Source organism: Bison bison, unplaced genomic scaffold (assembly GCF_000754665.1).
Source record: "Bison bison bison isolate TAMUID 2011002044 unplaced genomic scaffold, Bison_UMD1.0 scf7180017864531, whole genome shotgun sequence".
Taxonomy (NCBI): Eukaryota; Metazoa; Chordata; class Mammalia; order Artiodactyla; family Bovidae; genus Bison; species Bison bison.
The window spans coordinates 6,540,564-6,554,749 of record NW_011495081.1 but is presented as its reverse complement, the minus strand read 5'-3'; the positions used below and the strand labels follow the sequence as shown (position 1 = coordinate 6,554,749).

The 14,186-nt window shown below is 43.5% G+C and overlaps 1 protein-coding gene across 2 annotated transcripts in view; it reads left to right on the top strand.

Moving 5' to 3' along the window:
• LOC104982443 overlaps positions 1–8,123 on the top strand; it is a 133,675-nt gene extending 125,552 nt beyond the window's left edge. For both annotated transcript variants that reach the window (XM_010831813.1, XM_010831812.1), the window contains one exon: positions 7,692–8,123. In XM_010831813.1, the coding sequence (XP_010830115.1) occupies positions 7,692–8,076 (385 nt within the window). In that variant the 3' untranslated portion in view covers positions 8,077–8,123. The remainder of the gene's footprint in view (positions 1–7,691) is intronic.
• Positions 8,124–14,186: the final 6,063 nt, after the last annotated feature.

Genomic DNA, 14,186 nt, shown 5'->3' with positions numbered 1-14,186 from the left:
GTTGATCTTTAAGCCAACTTTTTCACTCTCCTCTTTCACTTTCATCAAGAGGCTATTTAGTTCTTCTTCACTTTCTGCCATAAGGGTGGTGTCATCTGCATATCTGAGGTTATTGATATTTCTCCCGGCAATCTTGATTCCAGCTTGTGCTTTCTCCAGCCCAGCATGTCTCATAATGTACTCTGGATATAAGTTAAATAAGCGGGGTAACAATATACAGCCTTGACATACTCCTTTTCCTATTTGGAACCAGTCTGTTGTTCCATGTCTAGTTCTAACTGTTGCTTCTTGGCCTGCATACAGGTTTCTCAAGAGGCAGGTCAAATGGTCAGGTATTCCCATCTCTTTCATAATTTTCCACAGTTTATTGTGATCCACACAGTCAAAGGCTTTGGCATAGTCAATAAAGCAGAAATAGATGTTTTTCTGGAACTCTCTTGCTTTTTCGATGATCCAGCAGATGATGGCAATTTGATCTCTGGTTCTTCTGCCTTTTCTAAAACCAACTTGAACATCTGAAAGTTCATGGTTCACGTATTGCTGAAGCCTGGCTTGGAGAATTTTAAGCATTACTTTACTAGCGTGAGAAAGATTAGCTCCACAAATTGGTATGATTGCATCATTGCTACAGAGGGACTAAACAGCTTCCATTTACCTCTTGAGTAAATTCTTGTCTGTTACGACATTGCAGCAATCATTAAATTCTGTAAGTTTTCTATGCAAAGTACACTGGCTCAAACTTACTTGGTTCAGTTGCTGAACCCGTCCTACCTCCCCTTCAAAGCATTTCTCAGCCTTTTCTGAAAGTTCCTAAAGTGCAATAGTTGCAATGTCTCATCCACCCTGTCCTTGCCCTCTTGCTCTGCTCTCCTGATTCTCCCATGCACTGCTCTTAAAACCACTTGAAGAAATAATACACTGGCCCTTTTGATAGTTCTCCTGTGAGAACACCATGTCCAAACCCAGGTTGGCTGCCAGGGTTTTGATACAAGGGGTCTTCCCTAAATAAAGGAAACATTTGACCCAGACAGATGTAAATTTCTACCCCTAGAGGCCAAAATTGTTTAAAAAGTTTAAAAAACAAACAAAAATAACGACAAAAATCTTTAAGTTGCAGTAATCGGCCAAGACATATATGTATTGCCTTATATAATTGTCACAAAAAGTCCTGTCATGTCTGTGTTACTGTCTTCATTTTAGAAATGAGAAAAATTGAGCCTCTGGGATGTTGAATGACTCTTTGAAGTCACACAGCAGCGGAGCTGTAATTCATACTCAGGTTTAATGACTTGAGCTCTTAACCAGTATTTTACACTGCAGGCCAAGGTCAATAGAAATGGATGACATAGGGACTTGCATACAATTAATTTCAATTAGCCCCTGTAGACCAAAATCATTCTGTAAAGGCAATATCCAAAGAGGCTTTGGATATCCAAATTTATCCAAAGATAAGTTATTTATATAAAGACATTCAGAGTATATTCCTAAATGTGAGCTTCATCATCTTAATCTTTTAGCTCTATACATGTTCACATTTAAGGTATTTTTTCCCCAGGTCTATATTTCTAAATATGTGTTTCTCCTTGTAACCACATAACCTCCTGACACCACCCAAGCTGGGGCCTCTCTGTGCAGAGTCCCTTGGCCCAAGTCTCTCTTCAGCAGCTCACGTGACGCTCCCTCAGGTCTCGGCACAGTCATGGGGTCACGCTGCCCAGCTTGTGCTTATTCTTAGTTTTAGGGAGTGTGGGGATGGACTTCCTGCCAGAATCCTGCCTTGAAATGCCAGGTAACTGACCACAAGCCATGGCCCATCCTATGCTATTTATAGCAAGTGACAAAAAATAGCCTCACCTCTCTGAAAGGTGTTATTTGTGCCATATGCCCACTGGCCTCCTACCATCTGACAGGCACTTCTCTTCAGACCTCAGGAGGTGACAAGACTGTGTGCTCACACAGACCCAGAGGCACCATGTCCCTCAAGTGTGCACAGCTCCTGCCCCGGAGGCAACCAGGGAGGCGAGGCACCAAGGCAGGGCCTCAGCACTAGGGTCAAGGCAGAACATAGGAGCAGACTCAAGGAAGGAGACAGGAGCTTGGGGAGGAGGAGTAAGAGATGACCAAGCCCAGCTGGTGGAGTTGGGTGCAGTATCAGGGTGAGATCGTGGACACAGTTGATCTGATTCTGAGCCACAAATGCCCCAGAGACACACTGGTCTCTAAGCCTGGGCTGGGGCTGTGTCTGGGGCTGAGGAGGTTAATGGAAAGGGCTGGAGTGACCAAAGAGTGTAGACAGACCCTGTCCCTTTATAGCTGTGTGCGGATGAGCAACTTACTTCATCTGTCTGGGCAGTTTCCTTATCTGAGAGGGTAGCCCTAGAGGAACAACTCCATGTTAAGTGTGCGTCAGAATCACCTGGGACTTTGTTAGACTTGGGAGGCCCTGTATATTGATTCAGGAGGTCTGAGAGGATGCCGGGGATCTGGATGTTCTGCAGGTTCCCCAGGAGATTCCGAGCCCCACACTAGTGTTGGGGAGCCCCTGTACCAAGTGAGTCCCAAGGGGTCTTCCAAGTCAAACATCCCTTTATGCTAAAGTTTACTTAACAAGTATAAGAAAGCATAGAAGATGGGCATTCACCTCACTCAATTATTAGCATCACAATCACTTTATCAGTTGTTTGTTGTATCCCAAGAAATATCCATTGAGAGCTTATTCAAAGACAGTTTTTTTGTGTGTCAGGCTGAATCTGGGCTTGATTTCAGTGGCCCCCTGCCCCCACTCCCCACCCCCACCCATCCCCCACATCCCCTTCTAGGCCCTCCCTCTTGCCTGATTTAGTCTCTCCCACGGATCACAAACCAGGAACCAGAAAGACCAATCCAGACAGTACACACATGAATTTTACTTAGTCTGCCCAGTGTTAAAAAAACAAAATTCAACTGAGTAAATTTGAAGATCGAATTGGCTTTATTCACCCCATCTAGTTAAATAGAAAGAGGCTCTGAGGAGTTGTATAAAATGAAAGATGTTTATAGGTAAAAGGAGAATGGGTCAAGAAGCTATCAGCCGAAGAGAAGAAAGGATTGTTTCTGGCCACAGTGTCTTCTTTTGGGGGCAGGGAGCAGCGGGGGGTCTTTATCATGCAGATAAACCTCACTCTGGTAGATTGGACTTTTCAGATTGACTGTTTCAAAGGTCACATTTCTAGGAGGGATTGAAATTGCAGTGAGTCTTGGTTTGCTGTCTGAAGGAGCCATGACTCCATTTGAGGCCGAATATTTCTTTTTAACATCAGTATCTTTTAGAGTCTGAATTTGCATGAGGTCAGACTGGGCATTTGCTTTCCAGCTCACCACAGGCCCGCCACAATGAATGTGTTATGCCAGTGGCGTCCACGCTTCACCCTCCCTGCCTAGACCCTGATGTTAGATCTGAGCTCAACTCCTGTCTGCAGCCCAAACCTCTTTCTGAGCATCAGACCCATAGATTCAGATGCCTCCTGGATATATAATCCATGGAAGGCCTCGTGTGTCATGCAGGGCTAAATAAATTGTAGCTATGGCTTCCTTGGTGGCTCATCTGCCTGCAATGTGGGAGACCTGGATTCAATCCCTGGGTTGGGAAGATCCCCTGTAGAAGGGAATGGCTACCTACCCCAGTATTTTTGCCTGGAAAATCCCATGGACAGAGGAACCTGGCGGGCTACAGTCTATGGGTTGCAAAAATTTGGACACGACTGAGCAACTTCTATTCACTCAATCAGAGGTATTGTTATCCCTATTGTGCATATCATCTTAGGATCTCACAGGCACCTCAGCTTAACCTGTTCAAAGCACTAAGTCACCTAGACTGGGAGCAACTCTGGGCTCTTCTCTCTCCTTCATTTCAATTTATCATCACACCTTATGCAAAATCTCTCTTGATTCCATCTAGTTTTCTCCATCTCTGCTGTCATCATCCTAGTCCCAGGCACCATCATTTTTTGCCAGAACTGTGTAGTTATCTAATTATTCTTCTGCACACATCACTGTTTCCATCTAATCCATTGTTCAATTTGAAGCCACAGTTTTACTAAATCAACCTGATCTTGCCTCTCCCTGCCTGCCTCTTGAGAGGAGTCCTTTGGACAGCAAAGAGATCAAATCAATCAATCCTAAAGGAAATCAACCCTGAATATTCATTGAAAGGACTGATGAAGCTGAAGCTCCAGTCCTTTGGCCACCTGATTCGAAGAGCTGACTCATTGGAAAAGACCCTGATGCTCTGAAAGATTGAAGGCAGGAGAAGGGGATGGATGATAGAGGATGAGATGGTTGGATGGCATCACTAACTCAATGCACATGAGTTTGAGCAAACTCAGGGAGGTAGTTGAGGACAGGGAAGCCTGGCTTACTGCAGTTTATGGCGTCACAAAGAGTCAGCCTTGAGTGAGCGAATGAAAAACTCCCTGCCTTCAGTGGCTTCCCAGTGCCCCAGGATAAAATCCAAATTCCTCACCAAGACCCTCCACCGTCTGCCTCCTGCCTTCTCCCCAGCTGCCTCTGGCAGTCTGCGTTGCAGCCATCTGAGACTTGTGTTGTCTCTGGGACGTGCCCCCAGAGGTCTCTGGCCTCTGGGCTATCACATAGGCCATTCCTCTTTCTGGAAAGCTGTTCCCCCAACTGGTCACTTGAAAAGTTTGTACATTTTCTCCTTAGCTTACTGGCTTAGCTGTCACTTTCTCAGAGGGTCTTCCCTGATGCCAAGCAAGGAGCCAGCCCCCCTGCTACGAGCTCCCAGAGCCCCTATGCTTCCCCTGCCTAGTGCTCGTCACCCTGAGTTCTGAACGTACCCCCTTCCAGACCATGGCCATGTGAAGGCATGGACTGTCGCCTGCTAACTGTTCACGGCTCTCTCTTCCGTGCTTGAAACACAGAAGTGCACAGGAACTGTTTTCTGAGGAAAGGAAGAAAGGGAGAGAAGAAGAAAGTGGAAGGGGAACCAGAAAGGAGCAACAAGCACCTTCTGGCTGAACAGAGGACAAGAGTGGACACGTCCTGCCCCACCACTGCCCTGAAGTTGAGAGCTCCTGAGGACAGGCATCCTGTCTTACTCAGTGTTGTAGCCTCAGCATCTAACAAAGAGCAAGTGAACTGTGGAGGCTGTGGAATGAATGAATTTACTTTGAGTCCCTGACCTAGACTGTAAACAACGGTATAACCAGCCAGAAAACCACTGGTTTTGTAATAAGCCTCAAGCAACAGTTTGACTTTTTAATGTTCATGTGTATCAACTCTGATAAAGATTAAAACCTAAAAAAGATGAAACAGTGGAAAAACTCTTACTGAGTACCCTATGGTCATTGATACTCAGTCGTGTCCAACTCTTTGCAGCCCCATAAACTGCAGCCCACCAGGCTTCTCTGGCCATGGAATTTTCCAGGCAAGAATACTGGAGTGGGTTGCCATGCCCTCTTCCAAGGGATCTTCTGGACCCACAGATCAAACCCATGTCTCCTCTGTCTACTGCATTGGCAGGTGGATTCTTTACCAGTGAAGCAACTGGGAAGCCCAAATACCCTATGGTCACCACCAGTCAAATCAAATTGGTTATGAACTTACAAACAGGAAGTCTGTTATCCAAATGTAATGAAGCCATCACTCAACTCTTAAAGAAAATATCATTCTTAAAGTCAAAGGAACACGTAAAGAAAATGCAATTCATTCATGGGACTAAAATGTAGATTTTGGCTTCACCTACTTTATCTACTAAGCCAGAATGAAGGACAAACGTGTGCTTTGGCTCTCCAGAGCCTGAACTTTGGGCCTGGACCACCACTTAACTGTACAAATGCATGCCTTTGGGAAATTGATCCAGCCTCCCTGCTCTGCTTTCTTTCCTATACAATGGGGAAATGAGATCTACCTTTCAGGACGGTTTTGAAGATGAATAACAAAATGTAAAACACTCAGTGCGGCCCTGGTGACCAGGTGCTCATCAATTCCATTATTTGAAAGTACTCCTGCATTTTAATTATTTAAAGGTTGGTGGCCTGGCTCGGAGTTGCAGGGAGCTCAGGAAATGCTGTACTCCCAGTGGGAGGAGGCACTATTTCTTTGCTGTCAGTGCCGTAAAAGAATGAGGAAAAGGTGGCAGGGAACTAGGAAAGCAATTGCAGCAAAGAAGCGGGGGAAATAAAAATGGGAGAATTTGGTTCTCACTGGACCTCAGTCACACTGAAGAGCTGGGCTTTCTTCTCCTCTTCTCCTTTCCTTCTCTCTTGTTCAGGAGGAGTCTCCTCAGGCAGTGCAGCCAGGGGCAGGATCCCAGTGGGAAGAAGAAGGAGCCTTACTTCTCCCGCCTGCTTGTCTCTCCAATGCTTCTTTGGAGAAATGAAATTCATATTCAGACATTTAAACAAAATAGCACTTTTTAAAAAAATGATTTTGAAGGCAAATCATGTTCATTCTGGAAAATTTATACAAACAAAAAGAAGAAAAAAATTATCCAAAATTCCACTGCTACATCACTACTGAAACTCTTTGGGAGTCTATCCTTTCAGAGTTTTTTCTAGGCGATAAGGACATAAGCCAGTGTGTTCCTATAAAAACAAATGGGATCGAATGCTACGTACTGTTTTGTAACATGATCTTTTTCACTGACGACTTCCCATGTCAATAAACGAATGTATCTAATGTCGTGATGGGTGACACCAGTGGATGCTCAGGTGGCTGGCCCCTGGCACCTGCGGCGCCCTCCCTGGAAGGAGACACGTAGCTTGCTTCTGTGAAACATGTGAGAAGCTTTATAGGCAAACCTTTATGCAATCCGCAATTGTTTTCTTACAACAAATTCTCACATTCAGTCTTAATTTTCTCAAAAAAAAAAAAGACAATATGATTTAATCTGTTTAATCATAAGTCGACTTCTTTGAAGAAGAAGGAAGAGACTATAACTAAACATGATGCTTTTTATTTCTGACTTTGTTCAGCCTCTACATTTATCTCAGTAGTGCTCAGTCGCTCAGTTGTGTCTGATTGTGACTCTATGGACTGTCACCCTCCAGGCTCCTCTGTCCATGGGATTTTTAAGGCAAGAATACTGGAGTGGGCTGCCATTCCTACTCCAGGGGATCTTCCCGACCCAGGTATCGAACCCCTGCGTCTCCTGCGTTGTCAGGCAGATTCTTTACCCAGTGAGCCGTCTTTTATCTCAAATATAGCCTTATTTCTAGACAATAAACTTAAGAAACAAGACACAGTCACTGTCCTTAAAGAGATTACAAGCTCATAGCAGATGTAAGAGACACAGTAATTCTCTCATTTGCACAAAAATACCCAATTTTTTACCAGGAGAAGTGAAGACAAGATGGACACAATATTAATAATAATAGCCAGTGTTTAATGAGAACTTACTATATCTGTGAACTGTTAGTGTCTTACATGTTATACTATATTAGATGACTTATGATTTAATTCTCAGTCAGCCTATGAAGTAGGTACCAGTGTTGTGAACATTACATTATTGTGGGAACTGGGGTACAGAGAAGTTAAGTAACTTGCCTAAGGTAACCCAGCTAGTGAGGGGTGGAGCTGGGATTTGATTCTAGGCCCACTGAAGCTGGGTCCCACTAGGCTGAAACTCAGTGGTTGGGCTGGGAAACAGCATTGTGGTGACCCAGAATAAGCACTGTAATATAATTTCCCAGGTACTGCGGTCTGAAAACGGGCTTGCTGACGTCCCCCATGGTGGGCTTCATGGTGACCAATCAGTGCACCTTCCACACACCGGTCAGCTTTCCTCAGATCCCCGTGGCCGCATTGGCCGTGGAGAAAGTGGGGCGCTCCAGCGTGCACTACCGCCTTGCTCTGTTCCCTCCTAAGCCCACCAAGGAGACGCCTTCTGTCAGCCACTGGGACCTCAGCGATGGCTTCTTCTTCGGCCACCCCAAGCTGGCTCACTTTGCCTCTTTGGCCTGCACCACAGGGTCTTCAGTCCATGTCTTTGTCAATCCAGCCACCAGCAAGCCGCTGGGCCTTCCCGAAGACTTCAGGAGGGGCCTCCTGCGGCTGATGAGCCCGGCTCCAGGGTGAACGTCTGTATGGGAGTCACGCCTGCTAGAAAATAAAGTGTAGTTGATCCTCGTAACAGTTTCTTCTGTTTAATTGAACTACATTTGATTTATTTATGTTTGGTTTCAGGTGTACAGCAGAATGATTCAGTTATATATATATATATATAAAATATATATGTATGTATGTGCTTTATATTATTTTCCATTATAGGTTATTACAAGATGTTGAATATAATTCCCTGTACTATACAGTAAATCTCGTTGCTTATCTTTTTGGGGCATGGGGAGGGCTGTGCCATGCAGCTTGTGGGAGGGATCTTAGTTCCCCGACCAGGGACTGAACCCAGGCCAGGTCAGGGCAGTGAAAGCCCGGAATCCTAACCACTACACCACCAGGGGACATCCCATGTTGCTTATCTATTTAATGCTCAATAGTTTGTATCTGTTATTCCTTTACTCCTAATTTATCCCTCTCTACGCCTTTTCTTCTTTTGTAACTAAAAGTTTGTTTTCTCTGTGAGTCTGTTTCTATTGTGTATTCAGATGCGTTTGTATTATTTTTTAGACTCCACTTATAAGTGATATTATATAATATCTGTCTTTGTCTTGCTTTGCTAAGTATAATGTTCTCTATGTCCATCCATGTTGCTGCAAATGGCAATATTTCCTTCTCTAGATGATTTCTTTTTATTCCTTAGCATGTTTTTTTCCACCCCGAGGAGAGGGTATTTTTTATCCTTTATGAGTGTCACCTTGCTTCACCAATCAAGCATCCCTGTGCATCAGGCCCGGGGCAAAGTGCTTCACACCCAGGGTCTCGCTGAGCCCCCACACCACCCAGCCAGGCTGGTGCTGCTCTTCCCTCCTTTTTCAAAGAGGAAAATGAGGTTTGGAGGGTGCAAGTATCGATAACTGGCCTAAAGTCATTCAGCTAGTGAATGAATTTGTCTCTCAACTCACCTGAGCATGCTGGCTACAGGCATCTTTATCTCCAGTAGCATGGCCACATACTTGCTGTGATTTAAAACCACTAATCTGATATGAGTCTTTAAATGTCTTCAGCTTCTTACAGTTAATAAAACCATATGAACTCTTTTTTTTTTTGGTAAGATGTGAACTTTAAAAAAAAAGGAAAAAACAACGTTCTTTTCTGTATTTAAAACAACAAACACACCTTTGACAATTTTCTGATAAATTCACGACCTCCATCAGTCACTAATGGCACGTGTTGCAATCTAAAAGTAAACCTTTGATGCTGAAATATGTAAGAACCCTGCTTTGGTATAATAACGAAAATGGTTACCATTTCCTGCGCACTGGCCATACAAAATGCTTTATGGTCATTACCTTAATTCATCCTTATTTCTCTTCTATAAAGTAGGAGTTATTGTTGCCATTTTTCAGATGAGAACATTGAGGTTTTAAAAAGAACAACTGGAGTTGGGGAAGGTGTTCTAGCCCAACCTCTGTCTCAGTCCTGAGAGAGGGAAACGCACAAGCTTAATCTGTCTGGGCCTCAGTTTCTTCCTCTGAAAATATAACCTTTCCTGAATGTTTTTGATTGTACTAAGACTCTGACCTGCTTTTGAAATGAGTTTCAAATTGCCACAACACACAACTAGCTTTGGAATACCCTGACCATGATACAAACAACATTAAAAGCTATTCCTTTGTCATTTAATTCATTCAATTTCACCTAGTGATAGATTGATTTTTAGGTTTTAAAACACTTCGTACAAGAATTCTAAATCTCGGCAAGACCATTAAGCAGCAGCCTGGTTGGTAGGCATAGATTTATCTGACCTCTGGCATTTGACCTCCTCAGGAAGGTCATCGGGGAAAACCCCCTTTTTGTGAGTCTCACTTCTCTGCTCTTGAGTTCTTGCATGTGCACTGCTCACCTTGTCTCTTGGCTGTGGACACCTCAGTTCAGGAGGAGGAGAAGATCCCAGCCAGAGGAGGAGCAGAGAGGGTCTGTAAATCCCAACGTGGTCAGTGCAGGTTGCTCGGGATTTAGGGAGGTGTTGATTAAAACTTCCTTCTTTCATTGGCAAAGGTATTCTGATCTGGCCAATCAATCATATAGTCACCTAACTTATGAACTGTGTTATTTTGGATATTAATTCCCCTTACAGTTCACTCACTTATAAAATGGAAAAAATCATAATATTACCACTGGTTACCCAGGAGTGCCAGTCACCAATGTTTTTAACACCCTGACCCCTCACCCAGAGCAATAGTAGGATTGCACTTCCTACTCCCCTGAAGTTAGATGTGGTCACCCATGACCTGTTTTGACCAATGAATGGGAGACATGTGCCCACATGACTTGTTTTGACCAATGAATGGGAGACATGGGTCACCTTCAGGAGTGACCATGTTTGCCTGTGCTCCACTCCTCAGTGGACATGGGTGGATATGGAGACGCCCTGCTGAATCCCACACCACAGCTGCCATGGACAATTGCTCAGAACCAAAGAGTTTGAGAAAGGAAAAATTGTCTGTTGCTGTAAACCACTGAGATGGTATGATTTTTACTGCAGCTTAACCCAGCATATCCTCTTTCTTACAAGTAACCTCAGAGGGCTGTTGTGAGGGTTCAATGGTTAGTGTATATAAGTCCTTGGCATGGTGCCTGGTACAGGTATTATTAGTATTTACGTAGGAGAAAAGAAATACTGTGTGCTCCCACTACACAAATACCTCCAAGGTAGGAAAGTAACCAATCCTCACATTCATTTTCTTTCATGAGTCTCTGTGGGAAATTGGGCACTATTTTATAGGAGAAGAATCAGAGAGGTACTTAAAGCACACGGGATGATGGGATGCATTATACCTAGGGTGTGTTTCCCCAGTCCCGGACCCTGGAAATGACATATTTGAGAGTGCAGATGGATACTTGGAAATGGCTCCAAGTTCATGTAAATCTTATGAGTTTGAGTGCTGATGACACAGTCTTTCCACTGCTCAAAATTTTAATGCTTCAACATGAGCCAAAGTGTTAGATGTTATGGTACTCATTGGTTTTTTGGTGGGAAATGCTAGCATTATGAACTTGCTTTAAGAATACAGAGAGAATTAAAAAAAAAATACAGAAAGAGCCAAATCTTAGTTGCATGTAGTTGGAGGAAGCTGACTTTTACTATAAAGGTGGCAAAATAAATCTAGAAAGAGTCTAAAATGCAGTCAGCCATTCACTACTCTGCAAGATGTTTTTGCTGAGCTACTAACAAGTGGCCATGTATCTATTGTTTGCTGGGCACTTCTGAGCAGTTATGACTCCTGCCTTTGCTAACAAGGAACAAGTACAGTAATCCAAGCGGGTGAAGAAAGTCTTCAGGTGTGCAGATTTTCTAACTACATCTTTGTTACACTCGAATTCATTCGAAAATCTACAGTAAGAGACAAGAGATACAAAATACATGTTCATGTTTTGCTTGGACAGATTTTGGCTCCTAGCAATTAATGCTTTCAGTCACATTAAGCATATAGATAATGCTTTGTGACATAACAGTATTTCCCATTACAGATCAATTTTGTAGCATTTGTTCATAATCAGACTTGAAATGTTACCTAGAAACAAAATATGTTTTCCTTGAAACAGTCAGACCCTATTAGAAATCTAAGGCTTTACAAATCACCATGTTAACAGCTATGTCCCCTAGCTAAGGTTTTCTTTCCTTAAATAGTGTTAAATTCAGCCCCAGAAGCACTAGTCTCTTTGAGGGTTCTTGTCTATGTGCACTGACTTGAAAGGGAAAAACTTAGTGTTCAAAATATATTTAACATCTGACTATGTACAACTTAATAAACCAGCTGGTATTCCCTTTTGGGGGAAAAATAATGTTAGCACCTTTTAAAAGTGTTAGGCTTATAATTAGGTTATACTATATTATTTTCTTATTTTTTTAAAGACAGGTTCTCATTTCTTAAAAAAAAGTGTCAGCCTATTTCTAGGTAAGTGAGTTATTCTCATTTCCTGACCACATAATCATATACTGCGAGTGAGCAAAGAAATAAAGGGGACATATGTAAGATTCAGAGATTTGGAGCAATAAAATTTAGTATTAAACAACAGAGATTTTGGAGCAAGGAACACTTGGATTTGCATTCTGGTCCTGCCATTTGATAACTCTGGAATCTTGGCAAATTGCTTTTCATTCAGCAACTTTTAGCTATTTAAAAAAATTTTTTTATAGAATTCTGCTGCCCGCACCCCCCAACCCCAGGAGTATTCTCTTTCATTAAAGCTAACAATCTCTCATTCATTCCGCAAATAACTACAGAGTATTTATCGTAGGCTAGGCTTTACTGCTCTACTCTTCTAGGTCCTGGGAACCAGCAGTTGGTTAAACAAATCAGGGTGTTGTCATAGAGCTTGTGTTCTAGCTCAGGGAAGATGGACAGTTTACAAACAAGATGTCAGGCAGTTTAGTTGGTTGATAGGTGCCCCCTGCAAAAGATATGTCTCCCTCCTAACTCCTGGAACCTGTGAATATGAGCTTACTTGGAAAAATGGCCTTTTGCAGATATAATTAAGGATCTAGAGATCAGATCACCCTGGATTATCTAGGTGGGCCCTAAAGCCAATTCCAAGTGTCCTTGTAAGAGACACACAAAAGAGAGACTCAGAGAGAGGGAAGAAGGCCGTAAGACGATGCAGGGTGGAGTGAAGCAGCCACAGCGAGCACACCTGGAACTACCAGAAGCAGGAAGAAGCAAGAAAGATTGTAGGATTCTCCCTTAGAACGTTCAGGAGCACAGTCCTGCTGAGGATGCCATGGTTTGATGACATCACTGGCTCAGCAGACACAAGTTTGAGCAAACTCCAGGTGACCGTGAAGGACAGGGAAGCCTGGTGTACCAAAGTCCATGGGCTGCGAAGAGTAAGACACGACTTAGCTACTGAACAACAGTCCTGCCAACGACTTGATTTCAGACTCCAGCCTCCATTGTGAGTTTCTGTTGTTGAAAGCCACACTTTTCTATGGTAATTTATATAGCAGTCCTAGGAAACAAACATAAATGGCAATATGTACATACCAAGCAGAAAATAAAACAGGGAAATGTGGACTCAAATGCTGTCATTGTTTAGTTGCTAAGTTGTATCCAATTCTTTGGCGACCCCATGGACTGTAGCCAGGGGGTCGTGGTTCCTCTGTCCATGGATTCTCCAGGCAAGAATACTGGAGTGGGTTGCTATTCCTTCCTCCAGGGGATCTTTCTGACCCAGGGATCGAACCTGCAGCTCCTACATTGGCAGGCAGATTCTTTACCATTGAGTCATCAGGGCAGCCTGAGGGACTACTACAAATAATGGAGTTGGGAAGGTCCCCTTTGAGGAATCATGTGAGTTACCCCAGGATGTGTGAAGTGGGGGTTCCCAATGAGAAAGGATGGCAAGTGCAAAGGGCCCAACTTCGAAATGAATTTGGTGTGTTTGAGGACCAGAAAGTCAGTGAGGCTGCTGTGGGAGGTGAAACCTAGTGATGCTGATGAGGTGGGAAAGGACCAGATGCTATAGGGCCTGGTAGGCCTTGGGAGTCCCTTGGATACCAAGGAGATCAAACCAGTTAATTCTAAAGAAAACCAACCCTGAATATTCATTGGAAGGACTGATGCTGAAGCTGAGGCACCAGTACTTTGGCCACCTGATGCAAAGAGGCAACTCACTGGAAAAGACCCTGATACTAGGAAGGCAGGAGGGGACAAAAGAGGATGAGATGGTTGGATGGCATCACCAGTACAATGGACATGAACTTGGGCAAACTCTGGGAGATAGTGAAGGACAGGGAAGCTTGGCATGCTGCAGTTCATGGGGTGGTAAAAAGTCATCAGGCATGACTTGGCGACTGAACAGGCCTTTGCAAGAAGCCTAGATTTCCTTCCAGCTGAAACTTGTCTCTGAAAGGTCTTACAGTTAAGACGACCTGCAGTTTCTCTAATTATCATAGAGAAGTACATATTAAATAGGTAAATATGAGTATGTCCTGAACATTCTAGTAGTTGGATTTTTAAAATGTAGAACTTCTTTAACCTTACTCATGTCATCTCATCCCTCTGTTAAATTCTCTATCAGCAGAGAATAATGTCACAGATGGTATGTGTGAAGTCAAACACCACAGGACA